Source organism: Lutzomyia longipalpis, chromosome 4, assembly GCF_024334085.1.
Source record: "Lutzomyia longipalpis isolate SR_M1_2022 chromosome 4, ASM2433408v1".
In the NCBI taxonomy this organism is placed as follows: domain Eukaryota; kingdom Metazoa; phylum Arthropoda; class Insecta; order Diptera; family Psychodidae; genus Lutzomyia; species Lutzomyia longipalpis.
Window position 1 is genome coordinate 9,280,585 of NC_074710.1, and position 24,511 is coordinate 9,305,095.

The 24,511-nt window shown below is 37.8% G+C and overlaps 3 protein-coding genes across 3 annotated transcripts; 2 read left to right on the forward strand and 1 right to left on the reverse strand.

Moving 5' to 3' along the window:
- The first annotated feature begins 18 nt into the window (after positions 1–18).
- LOC129796233 (STING ER exit protein) lies at positions 19–2,025 on the forward strand. Its single transcript, XM_055838018.1, has 3 exons — positions 19–348; positions 781–1,184; positions 1,821–2,025. The coding sequence occupies exons 1-3, from the start codon at positions 228–230 to the stop codon at positions 1,977–1,979; spliced, it is 684 nt and encodes a 227-aa protein (XP_055693993.1). The 5' UTR covers positions 19–227; the 3' UTR covers positions 1,980–2,025.
- Positions 2,016–5,824, reverse strand: LOC129796208 (iodotyrosine deiodinase). Its single transcript, XM_055837991.1, has 2 exons — positions 5,397–5,824; positions 2,016–2,648 (listed from the first exon to the last, which is right to left on the reverse strand). Exons 1-2 carry the CDS (start codon positions 5,797–5,799, stop codon positions 2,149–2,151), a joined length of 903 nt encoding a protein of 300 aa, XP_055693966.1. The 5' UTR covers positions 5,800–5,824; the 3' UTR covers positions 2,016–2,148.
- Positions 5,825–5,950: 126 nt separating this feature from the next.
- On the forward strand, positions 5,951–9,180 carry LOC129796115 (lipid scramblase CLPTM1L). The gene is made up of 3 exons (XM_055837847.1): positions 5,951–6,189; positions 6,321–6,496; positions 7,690–9,180. Exons 1-3 carry the CDS (start codon positions 6,106–6,108, stop codon positions 9,047–9,049), a joined length of 1,620 nt encoding a protein of 539 aa, XP_055693822.1. The 5' UTR covers positions 5,951–6,105; the 3' UTR covers positions 9,050–9,180.
- The last annotated feature ends 15,331 nt before the right edge of the window (positions 9,181–24,511 follow it).

Genomic DNA, 24,511 nt, shown 5'->3' on the forward strand with positions numbered 1-24,511 from the left:
CTAAGAGTTGCTTCCATTTTCTCCCTCCAAAATATTACACAGTATTTGCGCGCCATCTACTCGTTTATCGTCGGTTTTCCAATCATTCCAGTCGGACATCTTCGATTTCCATTCTCTTCTTCTTCTTATTTCCAATGAAAATGTAAACAAACACAGCAAGAAAATTGATTTCTTTTCGTTTACTTTTGCGAATTTGTGGAATTTGGTGAAGAAAAAGATCTCAGAAGATGCCCAAAGTTGTGTCAAGGAGTATTGTGTGTTCTGATTCAAAGGATCAAGAAGAGTACAATGAGACAAAGCCCTTGAACATCTACTACTGCCTCTGTGGGATGATGTCCCTCATTCTAGGTTTGTTCTTTTCTCTCTTTAAAATTTAATTGATGAAAAAAGATGGAAAAACAAGAGTTGTAGTACCGCTGGTACTTATTGTCATGGTATAAGACAGATTGGCTTATGTGTGTGGGGTTGGCGGGAGTCTTAAGGTGACTCTCTCTCCCAACCACCGTAGTACGGTTGGCTCAGTTGTTCGTGGACCATGGATCCGTGCGGACGGATTCACCCCATAAGTTCTGAATCGTAGTACCTGGCTATGACAATTGGTATCTCATTGTTAGATCTTCTACAAGTTTAAAAAAGAATGTTAAAAATATTTGAAGAATAGAACAAAAGATCCGAAATTCACAAATCCGAGCGAGAAGGCATGCAATTAAAAAAACAAAACCAGGAACCTGGTTTTCTCAGGATTTGAAAAGCATATTAATCATTATTCCTCTAATGCAGATTGTAACATTGAGAAGCTACCCCTGCGTCAGGCAGATGGAGCGAGGGTAATTGATGGTGCATACCATGCCCACAAGATCACGAGCATCCCCGATGAGACAACCTTCATCCGGAGAGCAAAGGGGATTGAGAAGCAATTCCGGATGAAGTGCAAACGCTGCTCCCTACCACTGTACTATCGTCACAGCACCGGAAGCAATGTTACGTTCATCTTCAGGGGTGCTTTGGTGTCTTCGCGAGCTGGTGGTGAGAACCAAACCACCGGCACGGGATTTGATGTCTACAAGCAAGTAGTTCAGGCTACGCCACAGAAAATCATGGTGACGAAACATACGAAGAATATGGGCAAGTTTAGTTCAGTCACAGTGTCAACAATTGATGAGGAAGAGGATGAAATTGAAGCAGTAAGTATTTTCTCAGAGGACTTATTATTGAAGAGTAAGAAAATCTCTTTCCGCCATCTTAGATTCGACGCCATCTTGTAATTTTCCTCAAAACACAAAGGTAGGTTTTTCTCAGGATCTACCGGATGGTTTTTGATGGGGTAAAAAGCAAATGGAGGAGGAAATACCAAATGCAGATTTTGATGTACCAGAATTTTGAAATTCCATATTGGGGCTGAGAAAAGTGGTAAAATGTGACTTTGGTTCAGATATTTTTGACGTTTTTCCACTTTTCTCAGCCCCAAAATGGAAATTCGAAATTCTGGTACATCAAAATCTGCATTGGTATTTCTTCCTTCATTTGCTTTTAACCCCATCAAAATCCAACCAGTAGATTCTGAGAAAAATCTACCATTGTGTTTGGAGGAAAATCACAAGATGGCGTCGCACCTAAGATAACGGAAAGGGATTTTTTTTACTCTTCAAAAATTAGGCCACAAATGTAACCAACATCGGAAAACCAAGTTTAAGAAAACCCCCAAGAAAAATGAAAACATTAAAAATATGTCAATTCCAACAATTTGCCCAAGAGACCCCCTAAGGGGGTTATGAAATCTTAAAGATTAAGTTAAAAAAAAATTCTTTCCTTTTTTTTAGCGTGAAATTGCCGATAGCTATGCTAATAATGCTCGAATAATTGAGAAGCAATTGCAGAGAAAATCAAGTAAAACGAATGAGGGCACGCAGAAAAGCGGCGATAGTGAAGCTGGTCCGAGTCAATGCAAAAAATCACGCGGAACTCTTATCGATATGTGAAGAAAATGTGAAAGAGTAAGAATAAAATGCGATCTCTTTTGCAAAACATTGTTTATTTTGGGCATTTTGGGGCATAAAGTATCTCTCGAAACTCTGACCTTGCTCCCCTTAAACTTTTTGGTGATGGCATAATAGCTTTTTTTTGGACTCATGTTCAAAACTCCTCGTGTTAGTATTTGACAAGAATTTCTTCAACTGGCTTCCTATGGAGATCGGGAATCTCACAATCATCAGCTGCATAGCCAACGGGAAGGAGTACGAGGAGTTTCTCAGAAGCAGGACGCTGTAGGAGATTTCTAAGGGCTGGTCCACAATTCAGTGGGGTTGTCACGAGGGAATTGAGACCGGCACTTTGGAAGGCACACAGGAGGATACCCACGGAGATCGCAGTTGAGATCTCATTGTAGTAGTGTTGCTTCTTCTTGCCATCCTCCCGCATACTGTAGGCCTGCTTAAAGACAAGCACAAGGTACGGGGCATCCGTGAGATATTCTTTCACGTAGTTCGTTCGCAGCGGTTGCAAATCCGTTGTCCATTGACGTGACATACGTTGAGCATAATTCGTGTATTCCTCATTTTCAATTATTTCCCGAATTTGTTGCTTTATCTCGCTATCGGATATAACGCAGAATGTCCATGGTTCTGTATGAGCTCCACTTGGGCCAGTACCTAGAATTAGGAGGTAGAGAGAAAAATTAGAAAGCCTGAAGAAGATTAAAAAAAAAATCGAAACGTCGTTTGGAAGCTTCTTAAGATGCTTGAACAAAAGGGAAAAAATTGGAAAGAAAATTAAATTCTTTTCTAACTCTTTTTTTGCTTTATTATGACAAATTAAAAACAATTAACGATAAATGAAGAATTAATGATTAATGAGACCACCAGCAAAGTCATAAAATTAATTTTATTTGTATCAGAAAGTGGGACTTACCCTTGCATCATACACTTGAAATTAAGTAAGCGCCAGACAAAAACACGCATGATAAGAAAATTACTTTGAAGAGGGGAGATTGCCAAAAATATCCAGATAAAGTGGATGATTTTTGCCAATTGATAAGCCAATGATGTAATTCGAAAATAATCCTCGAGAAAAATAAGTTCGTGAATAACTTTTGTTCAGCCTCATTGAGATACATACTACTAAAGAATCATCTTGTTTTTTGATTAATTACCAAAATTAAAGACAAAACTAATGGAGAAAATGTTTTGCTGGACGTGCTAGACATCCCTTGAGAATATTTTTGCAATTTATAATTTTAATTTATCAATTGAGAAAAATTTAAACCACCAGCGTCCTTTTTTCTTTCATGGCGAAGCGTTATGGAAGTTTCCAATACATAATTCTTTGACTAACTTCATTGCAGAGGGTGGCCTGGAATTGGCCGGGAATTCCTCGAATTTATGGCTATAAGATTTTTAAAAAAGGATTTTGAAACCATTAAAAATTTTGAAGTTAAAAAAACAAAGTTAGAAAAAAACGCCAAACGTTAGAAACGAAACATCAAACGTTTGGAAAATAAATATTTGTACTCGATTTTAAACAAAAACTAGCTCTTTTGTATTGATTTCTAGCTACGCCCCTAATATGCATATGCTTCATGCAAGTAAAGAGAAAATTAGCTTTTCATTTCGGTAAAATCTTGTCGATTTTCCGAGCTGTGATGTTAATCAGAAAAATTGGAAAGTCTTTTTAGCTTTCCTTGAATGTTTCTCTGATTTTTATTGATTTTTTTTTACTATTGTTTAATGAATAAAAATGATTAGACTCCTTTCGATTTATATAGTAACATATACCCATATGGAATATCAATTAAGTGGGTATAAAGATAGAACTTAATCGTAAAATGAAGATAGATTAGTAAACGTGCTTCATGCTGATAGATTAAAAATATAGGGGTAACTGGGGTAAAATGGTGAATCGGGAAAAAAATTAAATTCAATATCTCATGAAATACTTTGTCCTAATCATTCGTATTCAGTTAACAGGTGCTTCTTACACCTCTTAATAATCCCAGAAAGCTTTAGTTATGTAGAACGAATACTTTGGATTTTATTGAGGAAAATAATTTTCCGATGTCTAAAGTTACTTTTACCACCTTACCATATTTCAATTCTTACCGTCTTATTCTGTGTAATATATTATGAAAATGCATTTTTTCAATAAAGCAATTATTGCTGAACACAAACCTATTCTGATTTTTCCCAAAAATTTTCCGAGTTTTCTATTATAAAGTTTTCACTAAAAGGTATCACTTGGGGCAAGACGGTGAATATTTTTTGGGGTAAAATGGTGAAAAATTTGCCTCCTTCCACTCATATAGTGTTTTCTCTCTCTACAATCTATTTTACTATTGACGCGTAATGGAATAATCGTCCAAAATTTTCGCCCTACAAAATCAATGTTTTTATTCCATTCAATTCTTCACAGATAATATGTATTAGGTAGATTAGGTAATATAAACAATTAATTAACTCGAAATAATGTTTTTTTCGTAATTTTTCTTAAAAAATTTCTCCTTGTTAAATAAATTATTATATTGATTTTGCTACCAAAGTAGTTACGAGTATGAAATTCCTTGTCCGCTGGGTTTTTGTTGCACACAAATCTGACGGGAAGTTGTAGAAAACAAACAAATGGAGGTGCTTTTCCACAAAATTTTTGTTTTATCAATTTTATAGAACTAAAAAGTGAATAATCATTACGATATGGAGTGAAATCTGTCAATCGAAACAGGTAAGTTTATCCCAAAGCAAATCAATAACCTCTCAGATATGGACTTTCAAAGAAAAACGCATTTGAAAATCATTCACCATTTTACCCCAGGATTTTTGGAACATGCAAATGTGGAAGGGTTTGGAAAATGGCCTGAAAAAGCATTTTCCCGTTGAGATAGAGAGAAATCGTCTGAGACAAAGTTGTAGCCCGGAAAATTTGATATAAGATAGTTGTCATGGGAAATCTCAAATATTTCCATGGAACTCAGGAAAAATTATCTCCCAAAAATTCACCGAATTACCCCAGGTTCCCCTATTGCTCTTTTGGAAGAAAGGGGGGAGGGTAAAGACAGAGCATAAAAACAAAGTAAAATTTAGGAAAGAAAATGAAATTTTCTCAATTTTTTAAAAATTTGTTCAGGTTAAATTTTAGAAAAAATCTTTTCTTTAGATTTTGATGTAAATTTTTTTGAACGATTTGAAGGATCACAATACTAATTCTTGCGAAAAAGAAGAAATTGAAAAGAAAAAATTCTCTACTTTACAATTTCTTCTAAAATATTTTTTTCATCTCGTGAAGAGAAGCTTTTTTTTTATAGCTATGTGAGAATCTTTGGAATCCTTGCAAGACTCACACACTAAAGCTGAGAAATTCTCTCGAAACTATTCAAAATTTAGAATTAATTCCCTTAATTTCTCACTCACCTGCTGAATGAATGCACTTCTCGACTAATTTCCAATCTACTGGACGTTTGCTGTACTTCCTGACACTCCTACGGTCATTAACCATCTCATAGAACTTCTCCACACCTCCTGGGAATGTAACTTTGATCCCGGGATAGGGTTTGTGGGCTACACCCTCAAGAGCTGCTGTTAGGGCGTCCTCATCGTAATTACTGTCTTCACGAGCACTCTTCTGTGATTCAATTTCAGATGGATCCAAATCACGTTCTTCTCTTGCCCCAGGTTTACTGGTGGGTTTGCTGGATTCCCTCGGATCGGGTTTACGATTTAAATTCAGGAGGATTAAACTGATGCCAATTGTTACGAGGGGCAAGAAGAATTGCCAATATTCAATGATTATATTTTTCTGACCGAGAAGATCCATCTTCACTCACGTCTGGGTATCAACTGGGAGTTCTCGTGTGGATGCTGTGGCTGTTAAATAACCGTTGCTCTGGTGGCAAGAACAAAAATTGGCGGGTATTTTCCAGTATACCAGTTCTCGTACAAATTGGAACGATTGGAAATTCCATTGTGAACGGAAATGTCATCAACGTCATCGCTTTTGGACATTCAACCCATTCCAGGCATCTCCCAGGTGGTACTGGTGTTGTGAAGCTAATTAACTTCCCCGGCAAAGGCATCTTCTCCGTCCAGATTAGCAAATAATGTAGTGAATTTGTGCAATATAATGTTGAAATTTCCATCGTTAACGACAATTCTCAGTGTAGCATTCATTTGCTACATTGCTCATTCCATTTGGGTACTGGCACAGGTGAGGCAGGGAGTGGTTGCAACCAGGGATGCTGCACAAATTCCCAAAATTTGCATATTTACTAAAGCAGGAAGTTTAAAGATTTTAATTCTTTAATTTTTTTTAACGAGCTAACATTTATTCATTATTAGATATTCACAGCTCCAGTTTGTACGAGGGAACCATGCTTCCGGTCTTTTCTCCTCAAGGAGCAGCTTCCAAAGCTCCAAATGGCTATTTTTACATCCACAACTAAAGACCCCATTGCGGCGGAAATTAAGGAAGCAGCCACAGTGAAGCCATTTAATTTTAGGGAACAATTCACCCGGTAAGCATTCTGTGCCAAAAATAATGGCGCAGTTGGAATTTCACTTTTCTTGGGATTTTTCTTAAACTTGGTTTTTCGATGTTGGTTACATTTGAAACCTAATTTTTGAGAAGAGTAAGAAAATCACTTTTCGCCATAGCTGCGACGCCATCTTGAGATTTTCCGATTATCTTACGGAACTGCCCTAAAACACAAAGGTAGGTTTTTCTCAGAATCTACTGGATGGATTTTGATGGGGTAAAAAGCAAATGAAAGAGGAAATACCAATGCAGATTTTGATGTGCCAGAATTTTGAAATTCCATATTGGGGCTGAGAAAAGTGGAAAAATGTGACTTTTGCTCAGATATCTTTGACGTTTTTCCACTTAGCGTCTTTAAGGCGTCCAATTGACAGTTTTTCTATGTAAAATCTTATATGGCGCCCATTGTTTAAGACATTATGCGTTAAATTTTTCAAAATTATACTAATGAGTACAGCCAAAAACTCTGGGATACGTGTTTTAATCTAAAGCTTTATCGACTTGATGAGAAAACCGGATGTAAATACAAAAAGACTGAAAACTCATGAATGTATTACATTTCCTAATGACTGTAGGAATAATAATGATTTGTTAATTACTTATGAGCTTACTACCTGTGAAGTTAATCCCTAACCGAGACTTCACCAAAAGACCCTTTATGGGTATATCGATAGTTATTCAAAACACGCGTTGAAGAAGTCGCCTACCTATGAAATTTTTTTTGAACCTACATTCAACGTTTTAAGAGAAGTTTTCTTTACGGTCAATTGGCTCTAATTCTGTGCTTAAGCCGCATGATCTTGCTCTTCTGATTGGATACATTTTCAATTGAATTTTAAAACTACAAATTTTCGAGTAGTTGCCCAATATCTGGTTTTGGACTTATTAATTTCTCTATTTTTTTTACTGGAAATAATTCTCAATTTACTTTCATTCAAATTCTCATTAAAATAATTTAGTTTTACATTCTATTGTTTTCAAAATGGCGTTCGTGGCGTCCTTTTCCATATTCCAGTAATGGAACAATTAATGGAAATTATTCCAGTACTTCTCAAAATGTCTTCAAATACAAATTTTAACGGATGCGTATGGTAGTTTTGATAACTTGAGAAATAAGCAAAGTTTATTACGTCATTAATTACATCGTGCTCAAGAAATTCTTTAACTTTCCAGAACATTGGACATAGAAATCCCAGCTAAGACCCGACGCAATGGTACGCTGTACATGCACGTGGTATTGGCTGTTGATGATGGCAAACCAATCATATGGAATCGTCGTCGTGATGATTTAGCTGTGATTCATCGTGTTGCCCTCACGGAGCACGTAGTTCCGCGGCATACAACATTCAATCTCATCACAGATGATGGCCAAAAGGTGCCACCAGTTAGGCCCAATCAACGTCCAGTGAGTCATCTACGGACGAAAGTTTACTTTGGTATCCTTGCGGACAATATAACACTGTCGCAGTACGATATTCCGGCAGAAATGTCGGGATTGGTGCGTGTTACGAGGCACAATGAGTACCTACCTGTATTCCAGAATGATATCCTTAAGCATAGGTATGATGATTTGGTGGAGATTGTACGGGGAATGGAGTCATTTCCCCTTGAGGTGACCTACAGTCCCGTGGGGATTGGAAAGTTTCGCCTGATAGCACATGTGAGTCATGCAATGATGTCCCTGGAGACACTTGGGTTCTCCAAGAAGGACGTTGATGAGGTTAAAGGAATTTTCTCCGATACCAATGTCTACATACTCTGTGGTACGGTATTTGTGGGGAGTATTCACATGCTCTTTGACTTCCTGGCCTTTAAAAATGATGTGAATTTTTGGCGAAAGAAGCGAAACTACGCCGGATTGTCGGTGAGAACGGTCCTCTGGCGTGGCTTTAGTCAAGTAATAATCCTTTTGCATTTACTCGATGAGAAGACATCGATGATTGTCCTCATCCCCGTGGCCGTGGGCACGCTAATTGAGCTGTGGAAGTGCAAAAAGATCCTCCGACTGGAGGTGAGCTTTAAGGGTATTAAGGTGCAGCAACAGAGTGAGATGAAGGTGGAAAAACTCACAAAGGACTTCGATAGGCAAGCTATGAAGTACCTGAGCTACCTGCTATATCCACTCTGCATCATCGGGGCAATCTACTCGCTTCTCTATCAATCACACAAGAGCTGGTACTCGTGGGCCATTAATTCAATGGTGAATGGCGTTTATGCCTTTGGGTTCCTCTTCATGCTGCCACAACTCTTCATTAACTACAAACTAAAGTCCGTGGCGACACTCCCATGGCGCTCCTTCATGTACAAGGCCTTCAATACCTTCATCAATGACATTTTTGCCTTTATCATTACAATGCCAACGGCACATCGTCTTGCCTGCTTCCGCGACGACGTCATCTTCGTCATCTACCTGTATCAGCGATGGCTGTATCCCGTCGATAAGAACCGCGTGGATACATCTGAGCACATGGATGAGTACGAGGAGGTGACGAAGGACACAACGAAGGATTCCGTTGACAAGAAGAAGGACTAAACAACACCCCGCGCGTGTGAATGAATTCAATTTTTGATCGATTTGTTGGTCGGAAATTAAGCAATTTCCGGATTATTAGCTTCACTTTGAATAATAAAAAAAATTCTGCGCACTAAATGCATCCCCCCAAATATTTGTATCAATTCTCTGAGTTTAGTTTTGCTCCCTTTTTCCGTACTATACGCCACACCGTCGTTGAAATTGATGATGACAAGACAAACTCATGGGCAGCATTACAAAGAGCACCAGCCACTCGAAAAACTAATCAATCAATCATTTTAATCGCTTTTTTCTCGAGGGTGCCGAAAACTATTACATTCCATACATATAGCGGTGACTATTTGACTTTCCATTCAGCCCGAGGGGGTGGGTTTTTTTTTAACATCTATGAATAGAGAGAGAAATCAAAATGTATCCTAAAACACGGGCTATGTAACACCCTCTTTTCTATTTAATTTACTTCTCGCTCCTTTTAATTATCTCCTCGCCGCAACTACTACATAATTAGTTGGTGTTCCACTTCGTGGCCAACACCAAGTATTGTAATCGTCGGAAAAACCGACCCCCTCAGATCGGGCTCAAACTTGGTATGAGCACGTTTTAGACATCCCACATTACGAAAATGGTGGTGGAAAATTTTTGATCCGGCCGGCCGGCCTGCCGTTGGTCCCCATTTTGCCTTATAGCTCGAGAACGGTAACAGATAGAGACTTCCGGTTTGAAGTTTTCTATAGAAATGTGGGTGTAAATTTTCATTTTTGCGTATTTTCAAAATCCAAGATGGCCGCCGTCCGCCATTTTGAAATAGTGTCAACCACTTCCCTTAGAGCTAGAGGTCTGAAATTTTAGTATGTTATAGAGCTCAGTGAGACGTTTTCATCGATAATTCATACTTGAAAATCGGTCAAGCGGTTTAGCAAATATGGCGGCTTAAAGCAAAAAGTGTTTTTTCGATATAACTCGAGAACGGCTTGACCGATTTTGACCATCTTGGTATCAAATGAAAGGTTTCAAGAAGCCCTACAACTGTCTAGTACATTACAAGTTCCAAAAACATCCGCAAGAGGCGCTAAAATCAAAAACAAAAATTGCCTAACTTCAAGGGGCAATATCTCCGAATCCCCATTAGGCAAATCTTTTAAATTTTGATATGTTTTTGCCTGACTCAATATCTTTCACCAGTCCGAAAATGAAGAAAATCTATGTCGCCGTTTAGAAGATATAGCCATTTGAAAAATTCTTGAATTTGAAAAGTTCTAAGAACCATATCTCTTGAACGGCTTGTCTGATTTCGCTCAACTTAGTATCAAATTAAAGGTTTTGCAATTCTCTACAACTTTCTAGAACATTAGAAACATCTAGAACTATTTCTTGAGGACGAAAAATGCGAAAAACTGTTTTAGTAAAACAAAAAGCCGCCATTTTGTGTTCTAAAGGTGACCTTGAAAAGTATCAAAATTTATCCCATATTCTAGCTTATTTTAAGACCTTTTCATAACTAGTCAAGAAATTATTGTAGGTGTTATAGAACCAGAGATATGACCATTTTTTTGCATCAAATTACTGAATTTCACGAAAAAAAATCAACTTTGCCTACTAATTCTGCTCACAAATCGCATTACAACGCATAAACAAACGTTTACACGTTGTGGGACACCAACTCTTATAACTGGACGCGTTATGATTGACTTTCCAAGAGAGACATAATTCGAGGAATATTTATTCTCTCAGGAGATCGAAGAAAGGGGATGAGAAGTTTACGAATTGTTTGTCCTCTTATTTATTGATTAAGGGTAAAAGTTAATTTTATTGTTTTTTTTTATGAAAAATTTCCAAAAAAATTATTCAGCAACCATGAAACTCTTGAAATCTTTGAATTTTGTACTGAAATTTCAAGATTTCACGCCAGTTTCAAGGGTTTCTTGGTCGCTGAATAAGGCCAAATAATTCATTTTTTTTTAATCGTCACAGAATAAAATCTCTTAAAAATATCGTGATAATTTCTACATCTGTGTGTAGGAAAGTACCATTACTTCAAGATCGTCGAAAGAAAACTTGGAAAAACATTTTTTATAAAGAGAAAATTAAGGTCAAAGTTATGAGGTTAGAAATCTCGATCCTCCCCAAGGGTTAAAAAACTCAAAAAATAAATTTTTTGCTGCAAAATAAAAGAAATTAAATTCAATGAATTTAAATGACTTTGAAATTTGATAAAGCGAAAAACAAGTGAAGAATCGCGACTTGGGGCTTAGAAAAATGAGGACTCTCGTCCCGCCTCATCTCCCTCGCACCGACCCCAATCACGAACTACTCAATTCATTCCACGGAGAATCGTACGACGTTTGTACCAACCAAGACGGTCAGACTCCATCAGAGGAAAGGTACTCCTACCGGTGCTCTACGGGAGAAGAGAGAGTCCTCTTACGCATAAACAGCACTAGGCTGAGAGGGGAGGTGTTGGGGATTTGTAACACCTCTGGGTAACAAAACTACACTCGGCCTTTCCTGTGTTTCGACGTCCTCGGCGAAGTTTGAGAAGAAATATCATTAGAAGGAGGACGTCAGCCTAGCTTTAATTTCCGCAAATAATCTCCTACTCTCTTCTCCTAGCAATTTACCCAATTTTCTTCAAATAGCCGCTATTTAAATATTTATCCGCAATCGATCTTATTTACTAAATTCCGAATAATTATCACCACCACGTTCTACTGCAATTTCCGTATTTCAATCAACCCTTCAACATTTCATTAGCCAACCGCATTACTTATTTCTGATCATATGCCCGTTTGATCATTACACGCCTATATCATCACCGAAATTTATACCGCACTAACTCTAAATGGCCGTTTCCGCATATTTTCAATACTTTTCTGCCTAACTGACAGGGACTTCGAGGATTTGCGTGCACGCTTACCGACCATGGAAGTCCTTTACCATGGTATCCCAAGGCCCTATGCCTTTCTTCTCGATCTGCTGAATTTGCTGAATCTGCTTTTGAAGTTCCAGTAGACTCGTTGAGCTAGCTATTTCTGCATATCTGCTATAACCTGTCTGACCAGGACTTCTTTGAAGGCTCAATCATCATTCTGCAGCTGCTTGCCCCTTTGGGTCTTTCTCGATCACATTGCCCTTTTGGGACCGTTGGGGGTTAGGAATATTACTCTATATACGAACAGGATATGGGAGTGAATTAGGACCAGGGCGTCGTTAAACGCAGCTGCCAGGCGGTCCCACCAGCACATAGTAGCAATTATTCCGCCCCTTGATGATCTAGATGATATCCTGCTACTGCTTGACTCGCCTCCATGGGCCTCTTTAGCCCTACAACATGTCCAGAGATCTCGGGATAAAGTATGCATGCGTCAGGGCCGCAACGCATACGTTTTCCAACTCTGTGCAATGCTGTCTGCTGGGTGATCACATTTTGCTGTAACGAAACTCAACAACATTTCAAATTCCTTGCAATTTGAGTTCATTCACCGACAGAACTGCCCTTTCCACTAATCACCCCTTCTCAACAGCTCAATTCTGGCACTTCTCAACCAAGTGCCTTCCACCCTACACCGTTTAGTGAACAACCTTTGACGCTACCTGACTCCTGGTGATGACACCATTCAACCTACAACGTCATATCACACCCATCGTATTATCTACTCCCACTGCTGCACGACTGCCACACACTTCCTTTAGGATGCTCATCTGTGCTGATTGGTGTTCCTTCAATTGCAAACTATTCTTTAGTCCTTGTTCGACCGTGTGCTACTGCATCAAATACCATCTTCTGACCAACTGTCTCTGTGCACTTCCTCCACTACAACCCATTGCCATTAGAGCTTCTGTTCCTTGAGTTGGTGTGTTGCAAAAGCCTTCTGCTTTTCCTCCCATTGTGTTATTCTGCATCTAGCTGGAATTGTTTAATTTGTCTTCAAACTGCATCAAACAGTCTTTGTCTTCAAACTGTGGCTGCATACTTTCACATCCATGTGAATCTTTAGGTTTTCTCTTCTTTAACACTGCTCTCTGGTTGTCCAATGTCTGCATCCATGGGTGGCTCGTGATTATTGTTCACACCCACATCAATGCTCCTGATTTTCCATCACATTGCGAAATCCAACAACTATTTCCGTTTGATTAATTCCCAATATCTTCCATTGTTGCCAGTTTATCTCAATTCCTCCAGCTGTGTCCTTTTTTTGATGCTGCATGTGACCGTTTCAGCAATCCCAACACTTTGGGTGCTCTTTGATGGTGTTTCCCGATGATTTGAGTCCTTTTCTCAGCTGCTGATGAAGTTCCTCCTGTGATTGACTGGATGATGTCCACCTCGAGGTGAAAGAATAGTCACACAGATGGAAGTTACTCCACTGTATTTTCTTCTTATACCTCTGTGGTCCTCGTTAATCAAGATAGCAGGTGATTTTCATCATCTACCATCCCATTAACTCTGTGATCCAGTTGATGCACTTGCGATGTTTCCCTCGTTGTCCTCGGATGCTCATGATTTTCACTGTTGTCCATGTTCAACTGCTACAACACCACCAAATGACTGCAACATCTTTGTTTTCCATTTAATCCGCTATCTGCAACATTTCAGGAATTCTGCATTTACGGTGAACTTCATTACTTCTCACGATGTTCAACACTGCTGCTACACCTGCAAAAGATTTCTCCACTACTTTTCTTTATTTCATCAAAATCTGGAACACCTGAAACAACAATCTCTTTGCTTCAAACCCCTCTATCAAACCACAACATTGAACCTTGACACTCAACGCAATTATTAACAACCCATTCAATGAAGTTATGACTCCTTCTCTTCAATGATCATTTCAGCTGTAGATTTTCTCCTAGCTGCTGTGCATTTGTTAATTTCTGCTCCACTGCTGCATTCTCCTCACACACGGCTACTATATTGGAGTGTTTTATTGAATTCTTCAGTTGGCTGCTGTCCTTTTGGTGTCCATATGGAGTGCTTTCTTTGATGTAAATTTACTTGTCTACAGTGCTGCCACATGATTTTTCTGCATTTTGCTACTGCTGAGCTTCTCCTACGTAACAAATGCTGAACATCACGGCCACTGCGGTACTGCATCTTACACCTTGTACTAAAAAGCATCTTCCTGTGTGTTCTTGTGCATTTATGCAATAAACCACATCGTTGCGTTCTCCATACTCTACTCATTTGCTCCGTCATTTGATTAAATCTGCATTTCACATTTGTTGGTGTACGTTGTCTTCAGTTGTTCATCTGGACAATTATTGACTGTCTTCTCCACCAGAATTTGTTTTGCAACTTGTTGTGTTCTCTTGATCTGTATTTCCATGGCTATGACTGCCGAACTTCACATCAAACTCTATGGCTGGCCTGGCCATTACTGTGACTACTGCTGCTGGAAATCATTTCCTCCGCTGCTGCTGAATATTGCTTCTCCTTCATCCCAACTCCAATGAACTTCCCTGAAATTCTCCTTGCACACCACAATGATGCCCCGTATCCGCAAGATACCGAACTACCAAAATAATTGCCTCACTGAGCACTTCCCTTAAAGATCCAAACACCATTGGTAATGTTTGAGAAGACACAACCAACCCATTCAAAGGAGAGAACCAACCATAATAATGAATGAGAATTTTAACCAAAAACTCCCATAAAACATTCCTCTGTTTCAATTTCAACACCAACAGCCAAATACTTTAGAATGACTGCATCAACCATCTTTGATGCATGCAACCACTTTACTTATTATTTTGCTCATTTCTCATTAGAGCATATCAAGGAATGATGGACCATTTGCCCTCTGATTTTATTTGGAAACATTTCACATAAAGGAAAAAGATGGTTTTAATATATTTTGGGCCAAATGGATTCATGGGGTAACATTACCAACTGTTTTACCCCATAATCTCCAAATAATTTCACCTAAAAACATTTCCAGTAAATCTTATGCAAATCATAAAGGGCGCTTCAAATAAATGTTGTTGTTTTCATTATATTTGGGGGAAAGATCTTATGGAACAATTTCACCCAATATTTCATCCCAAAACCTCAGGATAATTTCCCAGACTGGGTGGTGCACATTCAACTGTTTAAATATTTCCCCATAAGACAACAAATTGGAACGGACTCACCAGATTAGCCATTATTGTGCTTCACAGCATCACTTTACTTCCATGGATTTCCTTTTGAGCATCCTTCGCAGCTTCATCTCGCGCATTCAGGTGACAACTTCCATGATGGCCTGCTGGAGCTCCATCCTTCTGTTCAGCGTTGATCTCTCTCTGCTGGAATACAACTGATTTCACGGCATCTTTCTGCAAACAAAACTTGAAACAAATGACCATCTTCTCTTTCCCCTCGCCGCAATGGGGTACATAATGTTAGTGGGTCTCTTTATTTGGGATGCGGCTTGAAAATACAATAATTTTCAATTTCTCATTCACACATGGGCGCCCATTCACACAAAAAATTCAAAAAATTTATGAAAAACTTATCAAACGTTGGGATTTCCGAGAAATCCTTGTCCGCCGATGTCTCCTTTCCCCTACTCCTGCACTGCATTCTGGTGCTCGTTGAAAAATGAGGGCCTGCGTTGTCTCTGCTGCCGTTGCCCCATTTTGACGTTTGCTGCTCCCTTCACGGCGTCCACGGTGATGACATCCACAATGATGATGATGCCGCCACCTTTGACGATCCGGAACGCTCCTTTTGGCGTCAGCTGGGGCTCCTCCCTTCATTTGGGGCCCCTCACAGGATCTGCAACCACTTTCACTGCCCTCACAGTCCATTTTCAGGGCTTTTCACACACTCACGGCACTTTTCCCGGGCTTCCTAAAGTCTTCACCCCATTTTGGGGCTCTTGGGAGCTTTCGTCCCAGTCACTCTTGCACACACGGCATAATTCATTGTCCTTTTCACTCCCGGACGGCATTTTGACGTCACATGCCGTAATGTCTCAATTTTCGGCCTTTTCACCGCAATTTGGGATCCCCATGGCTTGGGTGGTTGCCCCAGAGGATCATCACGTCCTCACACTGCACTTGCGGCCCCATTCCCGGGCTTTTCCACGCATTCTTTGTCCTTTTTTATGCGTGGCGTCATTCCTTTCCGGAGGAAGACGCAAAGTCCAATTTTTGTGGAAAATTCCACAAATTTTGCCCCTTCCGCGACTAGGGTGGCTGCCCTCACACGTTTTCCACTGTTCACAACCGTTGGCAGCCCCCAGTTTCACTGTTTTTCCGCGAAATATGCGATTTTTTCATGACGCCCCACGGCCGCCATGTTGGAAAAACGTCATTTTTTTCGAACATTTTTTTCACTCGCGATCTTCACTATTTTTACTCGATTTTCACGGGGTTTTCGACGCACTACCCCTTCTGTGGATCACCCCGGCACTTGTGATCCCACTTCTGAATGAAGAATCGCGACTTGGGGCTTAGAAAAATGAGGACTCTCGTCCCGCCTCATCTCCCTCGCACCGACCCCAATCACGAACTACTCAATTCATTCCACGGAGAATCGTACGACGTTTGTACCAACCAAGACGGTCAGACTCCATCAGAGGAAAGGTACTCCTACCGGTGCTCTACGGGAGAAGAGAGAGTCCTCTTACGCATAAACAGCACTAGGCTGAGAGGGGAGGTGTTGGGGATTTGTAACACCTCTGGGTAACAAAACTACACAAGTGAATTTGAAGGTCAAACTTTTGAGGTTAGAAATCTCGATTCTCCAAGTGTTAAACCTGAAAAATCGAAATAATTTCCATAAACATGAAAAACATGAGAAAAGTTTCGCAAAAAAGCAGAAAAACAAGAAAAAACAGCTGAGCGTGAAAAAAAAAAGTTTCGTACAGCACTAGAATTTTTTTTTAATCCATACACGTTCTTTGGGTCATATGTTAACCTAAACATGAAACATTCTATTTTCTCGAATGTCAATTAATTAATTGTTTTTCAGAGTCAGAAATGCGTTGAGTTTTTGTACATTAGTCAAAAGAAAACGTTTTGAGTGAGGAATGTTCGAAAAAATTTCGTGATGAAAAGCTCGAAGATTTCACTGTTTCATACAGATACGAAATGGTTAAATATCCCTGCGAAAAATAAGAAACAAGAAAAGAAATTACAAGATTTAAAAATAATTTAAAAAACTAGATCAAAGTTTTCATTAGGCATTCAAAAATTTCACAAAACGTTAACCCTCCGTATACTGTGATCAAAAGACTTATGAGCATTACTACGGGGTATGTGACCGATCCCATAGACTTTTTCGCAAAATAACCAAAATCTTTCGATCAAATGAGCTTTAATAGACTCTTTGGAACTCGCTAAGTCTTTTGTCCACTTTAGAACACAAAAATAAATTTCCAATGGATTTTTTGATGATTTTTTCAATTTTTTTTTGAGGTTAGAATCGTCAAGAAAGAGACAAAGAGTGACAGAGTTGAAGAAAACTGGAATAAATTTGACCGTTACACCTCAAATTCTTACACAATCTTCTCAGATAACCAAGAAACTTATTTCCAGAAGCTTGGTTCTATACCGCTAAGAATTAAGGCGCAATTAATCTAAATATAGCTATGGGGTCGGTCACCTACCCCTCATAGGATACGAAGGGTTAAAAATAAGAAAAGAACAAATTCCGCGGAACATAAACAAAAACATGAAAGGTGGTTCTCAAAATTTTAACAATTCGTAACAAAAAAAATTACTGATGAACAAGAATGACAAGAATGCATAAAAATCAGCAAAACGTGACAAAAGAACATGAGAAACCATAAAAAACTCATAAACAAAAAAATTCCAATTGGCCACTTCCAAACATTAGATATTTGCCTTAACTTTTTTTTGTACAATTAAAAATAATATCAATTTTTGCTTTAATTATCATTTTTCCTTTTTTTTATCTAAATAGGAAAATTGCTTTTCAGTTTATTTTAAATTTTTTTAAATTCTGCAAAATTATCCTTTTATTTTCAGCTCTATTACGTCTTTTTTCAATGATTTTTCGTTTACTGTCACAATTTTATCGTATTTTGCGTCTAGTTTCAATCCCCATTGCGTGGGATTTCTGTGAGCAAACACAGAAAAATGTATATAAAAAATTGGGGCGAGTCCTTTTGGGAGAGTCATGCGAGACTTCTCATGGGTAATTTCTCAGTTGAGTGGAAGCTACATGAATGATGGAGGAGCAAAAGGATCAAAAATTGTATAATATGCAATAAATTCCCATAGCTCTTTCGTGCAGTTCCATCAAGGACTGTGTTGGTGTTTTTCCTTCTTTTTAGCATAATGTTGAGGAGAATTTCTCAAAAATTCTCAGTTGGTTGAGGGTGGAAAAAAAAAGAATAATACTTAATTTGTGGATGATTTTCTCTCATCCTTTGGGGAGGAATAGTTGGTTGCATAGAAGAGCATTATAATTCATAATTTTTAGCAATTTGTTATTATGCTTCTGTGGGGGTATAATCAATATACAGCATCACGGAAGCATCCGATTTTTGGCATGGTTGTTATTAGGGAGAGCACAGGGGCTGCTTCTTTGGGGGGTTCTGCTATGTGAGGGGGTGAAAATGCGAAATAAATCTAATGGAAGCATCGTTCAGCACTATGAGGTACCCCCTCGTGCTATACATTGTCACCCCAAAATTGAATATTCTCCAATAAAATGCCTTATCTCTGGTGGTTGCCATGGCACCCTAAATGGTTCATACACACGCGCCCCTCGTCGCGAAGTCAAAGAGTGTGGATGGAGTTCTTTAGGAGTCCCACTGCTGTGGCAAAACGACCCAAATGACGGTGCAAGGGAGACGCTAACAAGCCAGCAAGAAGGGCTGAATGATCCACCCTATATTACCTCTTCCCTGCACAATATGTATGTTTTACGTGTATATATAGTCTCCAACTTTCGTCTCAGTTACTCTCTCTCTCTCTCTCACTAGTTGGGCAGAGATAATATTATGTATATAGGAATTTTAAGAGAGACGTGTGCAGGAAAAAAAAACCCCATCATAAGAATATTCTCCTGACTTTCGTAGCCCAACGTATAGGTTGTCCCTATCGTACAAATTGCCATAAACCTTCATCACCATCGTGTATCCCTTGGTCCTCGTCGCACGCATTTCTCCTCTGGAAAAATAGATAGAAAAGCGCGAGATACATATATATGTAGCATCTCGCACCCCATGTCGTCATTTCGGTAATCCCCATCGTGGAAGAGAGTCTTCGTTTCCCCCATTCAGGGAAGACTCCACAGAGTGTGTTATACTGACATTTTTAAACGAATGAAAGAGTCAATGTAATTACGGGAGATGTTTGCGGGAATCCGCACTGATATTTAAGGAAGAAAAGGGAGCAGAGAGGAAGATAAATTGGGATGCTGGGGCGGGGGTGGTAAAAGTCGAGAAAAATGGGGGAGCGTTTCTTCTCTACAGCTCTATATTTTGTATTTTCCATCGCCCCCGTCGTAGAAAATTCCCTCTAAGCAAGATACATTGCTGACAGCACAAAGGGTGTGTGGAGAAGACATTGCTGCGGAGAAATTGAAGATGTGCCCCCACACACGTTTCATTATCTATATAATAAAGAAAGGTCTGTTTGTTGGTAATCAGTCGTGTTCGGCTATACAAATCTACACCGTTTGACCGATCGTGATGAAATTTGGTACAGAGGCTCCTTATATCAGGCGGTTTCGAGTGGCCGTATCCATTTTCCCCCCAAAGCCCCCCTTCAGGTAGCCCCCATATAACAGTCATGCATTTTTTGCGAATTTTTGAATTTGGCGCTGGAAATGTTGTATGAAAATGATTTCTTCTCTTTGCAATTTTTTTGGGGTTGATGAGTGGCTCCAATCAACGTATAAATCATCACAATTTTTTTTCTCTAAAATTTGCGCGAAGCGCAAAACTCCCCGCGAAGCGGGGCGAGGAAAATTGGAGCGAAGCGACAATTTACCTCGTTTGCTATATATTGTACAATTCGATTGGACAAGGGAAGGACTTTATGCAGTGAAATATCATCACATCCGCAAATTAAGGATTACCGGGTGCCCATTTTGGCTCATTGAAAATGAATTTAGGATGATGATGGGGAAGAATGTTCAATAAAATATGTCCGGGCGTTTAAATATCATTTCAATAGATTTTACGACACAGAAAATAATTAAAAAATATTTAAAATATGCCTATAAAATGCAATGGACAGTGTGAGGTGGTTTAAAAATTAAATTTTCTCCGTTTGAGCTGTTTGTATTTTTAATTAAATAAAATCGATTTTATTTTAAACAGATCAGAATAATAAAATATAAATAAAAACTCGAATTAAAAACTTGATACAAAAAACTTATTAAACGGATCAATAACAAACTAATCAATTTATTCACTTATGAACATTTATAAATTAAAATTAAATTCTATACAAATACTGATTAATTTCAATTACCTACAAAATGTGCTTTTTCACAAATTAATTATTGAATTAACACAAAGGTAATACAAAGGACTGTTTTAAATGCAAATATAAGCAAATGAAGAACTTTCTGCTATTTTTTGTGGCATCATTTCATGTCAAGAGAGCATTTTCCAGCGCAAACAACTCATTCTTTCATTTAGCACATCATAAAGTACCTGCTAAAGAATTATATGCAAAATATTGTTAACTAAAGCGCAATCTTTTTAATAAGCTTATAAATATTCTCAACAAATATGAAAAGAATTTAAAGTTTGTTTTTTAGTTGAAGAGGAATCCATGGGCGTAGGGAGGGTGTTTAAAAAAATATTAAAAAGATATAAAATGATAAAAAAACGACAATTAAAAAAACGTTAAACTTCAAAAAATATGTAAAACGTTAGAAAAGATTTAAAATGTCAATAGGAAAGAAACGTCAAAGTTAGTGAGGAATTGTGAATCTTTTAAAAATGTTAAACGTTAAGAAAAGCGTCAGACCCTAAAACGATCATCAGATGTTACAAAAATATGTCAAACGAGGGAAAGTCAAACGAAGTCTATGAATCGTTAAACGTAAAAACATTTCAAATAAGAGTAGAGAAACGTAAATGGTCAAAAAGAATTGTCAAATATTAGTAAAGAAGCTTCCGGAGGTAAGAGAAAAGTCAAATGACAGGAAAAATGTTAAACGTTAGGAAATAGTTGGCTGACGCAACCGGAAGGATTATTCCTATTTTTTCCACAAGTTAGGAAAAGCCCCAGAGGAATAAAACGAATGTAAAACGTTAGAAAAGTTACGTCAAATGGGAAAAGATAAGCGATAATGTTTGAAAAGAAATGTCAAAATGTTTAAAATTAACATCAAACGTTGAAAATTCAACAATGTATATAATTAAAACCATTTAAAAACTTTCTTCATGCAACTCCTTATGCTTTCTAGCAACACAAATGTTAATTATGGAAAAACGAAAATATCTCAAGTTTATACAGATCAAATGAATGTCAAAATAAATTCTATTTCCTTTCAAGTACATCCAATTTTGAAGTTGTGCCCACACATGTAATTGCTAACTTTTCACAACACATCAAAAGTGATCTTTTTGCTTCTTTTTCTCAAATGGTTTGAGGGGGTGGTAAAACCCTCTTCAATTGGGACGCGCGTTGTTTTTCCTTACATCACCCATCGAATTGTGGGGTCTCTCATTCTCTCCGAAATATCTGTGCTGAGCCTGCAAATCGCACTTACATGGCTTTCCATAAATAAATACATTTACAATTCATTTGTATTCATGATACGAACTGTCCCCGTATTTTCCATCCGGGCTGATGCCGCAACATTTTCCATGGGGGAGGTGTCACAGACGATTCAGCAAAATATTCCTTTAAGTATCTCACAATAAAACTTGCGCGAGGGATTTTCCACTTTTCCCCACTTTATGCCACCCCCGTATACACAATGGGGGATGTTTCCATCCGAGAAAATGGAATTGTGGTGTGAGATGTGTGGGTAGGAAAATATCAGTGTGGTGGGTATTATGAATACCATATATTATATATATTTTTTCATGGCGCAAATTGAACAACTTTTCCATCATCTTCAAAAATCAATATAACACGGAAAAGCCCCCGCGTGATTTTGCCATAATAGGAAGCATATTAAGGAGAAATCACCCAAAAATTGTATTCGCAAACCCATTTTCGGTCCGAAAAGCTTCCACTTTATTGTGTAAGCTTTTTTGTACCGTCGAGGGGGGTTGCGATAGGGCCATTAAGAGGGCCGCCCACCCAAACCACATTTATACTCTCCTTTTAATTTTCTCTCCGTTAGGAGGGGTTGACTGCGAGTCATTTTGTGTGCGGAAAATACACAAATTGGGGGAACTTTATATAGGGGAGAGAAAATCATAAGGAAACATAAATTTCTTATAATACAATGAGAAAAAATTCATTTGACTTTGTCAATTTGGAAATTTTAATTAAATTTTTATCCGTTTTTTGATAAATATATTTATTTTTATTTGTTTTTAAATTGCATATAAGGTGGTGGATTAATTAAGACTTACTATCGAGTGTTAACTACTGTCAATGTGACTTCTGTCAATTAAGCTGTTTAAATTTTTAAGAAATAGGATGAAAACTTACATGTCAATTGTTAACTTTGTTATGTAAATTTTGTTAATTTGCTTACAGCCAAATGTTAGTTGCTTTTAATGTAAATGTTATCCAGAGTGGAAGTACTGTCAATTTAACTGTTGTCAAACAAACATGCTGTCAATGTATCTTCTGTCAAATGTTGCTGCTGCCAAAATAGTTTTACATTCTGTAATACATCAACTGTCATTTAAAGCTGCTGTGTAAAGTACAGATACTGTCAATTTTGCATATGTCAATTTGGCAGCTTAGTAACTGTTAATACGTAGAATTGTCAATTATAGCTGCAGAATAAAGATTGTACTATCAACGTAACTTATGCCAATTTATTAGATTTCTAATGGAGTAATTGACAGTGCGAAAACTGTCATTTACAGCTGTTTTAGAATACAGTCAATTTTACTTATGTCAATTTGTAGCTTTCAATTGAACAACTGTTAATTGTAGCTGTCATCAAAAATAAATACTGCCAGTTTAGCAGCTGTCAAATATAGTAACTGTCATTGCAAAAACTGTCACTTATGGAGGCTTCACTGTCAATTTTACTTGAATATGTCAATTCGCTAACTGTCAGTACAGTAACTGTCACTGTAAAAACTTTCAAATATAACTGCCTTCAATGTCAAAGCATTAGATATTTTATTTTTACGGAATAGCATCAAATTAGGGAAAATCCTGCAATAAACTCATAATATTTCCTTCGCATTAAATCCTTGTAATAAATCCATTTGATGCGATTTTCATTGTAATTCTCAATCCAACAATATACTCATGAGGAAAAGAGGAAAAAGACCATCGATTTGATCCCATATTTGATTGAGTTAATTCAAAAAGTTAATGATAATCTTCATAAATTCAAATATACATAGTATACCAACCCCTCTGTGAATGAATTTTGGTGGTGGTGTTATTTTTCTGCGCCTCTTTTGTATTTATCAATGCCCACAACCCTCTTAATATTAATAAATCTCCCGTCCGAACAACACGCAATCTTCGCACCAAAATCAGCGAAACAAATTAGGGCACAACACAATTGTCACGCCACATTGAGATTTAATAGAAAAATCTGTTACAATTTATACACAATCCTCTCTCTTATTGAGGATGGTGTATACTGAAATTCCTCTCAATGTGCTGGTTGCAACTACCTCCCCGACCAAGGATGGAAGAATTATTATGGGGATGCAGCAGAAATCATGATATGTATGGTGCAGTCATATGTCTATTTGTGCGAATAAACCATTATAGGAGAAACGAGCAATAGTCAGAAGAGATTTATCTATTATTATTAATGGATTATCTGATTTTGAAGAAATTGGAATATGCTGCCGATGTAAAATGGGATGTGCCATGCTGTCATATCCCCTATCCGATTAAAAAGCAGGAGATGATATAATTTGATGGACATTAACAAAAAAAATGTTTTGAGTTGACAAAAATGAAAAAAAAATAATGAGATTGTCATCTCATTAAATATAGTTGTGGTTTTGGAGGTTGATTTAACCCCCACGTTGCTTAAACACTTGATATTGCGTAATACGAAGAAATCTGAACAGATTGTTGAAATTATTTTTGTGGGTTGGTCATAAATATTTAAGTTTAGCACCATTGATGTGGAAAAAAGGGGTGAAATTGGAGATTAATTTCGAGAGTATGAAATTGAAAATAATCTGTGAATGATTCATTAGTTATCCCTGTCCATATTCGGTGTGTAAAATGTCTTCAATATTAAGAAATTCTAAATGAAAAGGTTCTTTTTTATTAAAGTAGTAAAACAATAATTTATGTCCTCAAACGGTCAACGTATAAGGGAGGATAAATACAATGATAATTAAAAACACAGATAATTATTAGAAACAAATTAAACCTAAT

What these genes read in the sequence shown, in the direction of transcription:
- LOC129796233 (XM_055838018.1), top strand. Translation starts at nt 228, where the DNA reads ATGCCCAAAGTTGTGTCAAGGAGTATTGTGTGTTCTGATTCAAAGGAT. An exon ending in GATGATGTCCCTCATTCTAG is followed by an intron (nt 349 to 780) that starts GTTTGTTCTTTT and finishes CCTCTAATGCAG; the next exon opens with ATTGTAACATTGAGAAGCTA. An exon ending in AAGAGGATGAAATTGAAGCA is followed by an intron (nt 1,185 to 1,820) that starts GTAAGTATTTTC and finishes CCTTTTTTTTAG; the next exon opens with CGTGAAATTGCCGATAGCTA.
- LOC129796208 (XM_055837991.1), bottom strand. Translation starts at nt 5,799, where the DNA reads ATGGATCTTCTCGGTCAGAAAAATATAATCATTGAATATTGGCAATTC. An exon ending in GAAGTGCATTCATTCAGCAG is followed by an intron (nt 2,649 to 5,396) that starts GTGAGTGAGAAA and finishes TCCTAATTCTAG; the next exon opens with GTACTGGCCCAAGTGGAGCT.
- LOC129796115 (XM_055837847.1), top strand. Translation starts at nt 6,106, where the DNA reads ATGTTGAAATTTCCATCGTTAACGACAATTCTCAGTGTAGCATTCATT. An exon ending in CCATTTGGGTACTGGCACAG is followed by an intron (nt 6,190 to 6,320) that starts GTGAGGCAGGGA and finishes ATTCATTATTAG; the next exon opens with ATATTCACAGCTCCAGTTTG. An exon ending in TTTAGGGAACAATTCACCCG is followed by an intron (nt 6,497 to 7,689) that starts GTAAGCATTCTG and finishes TTAACTTTCCAG; the next exon opens with AACATTGGACATAGAAATCC.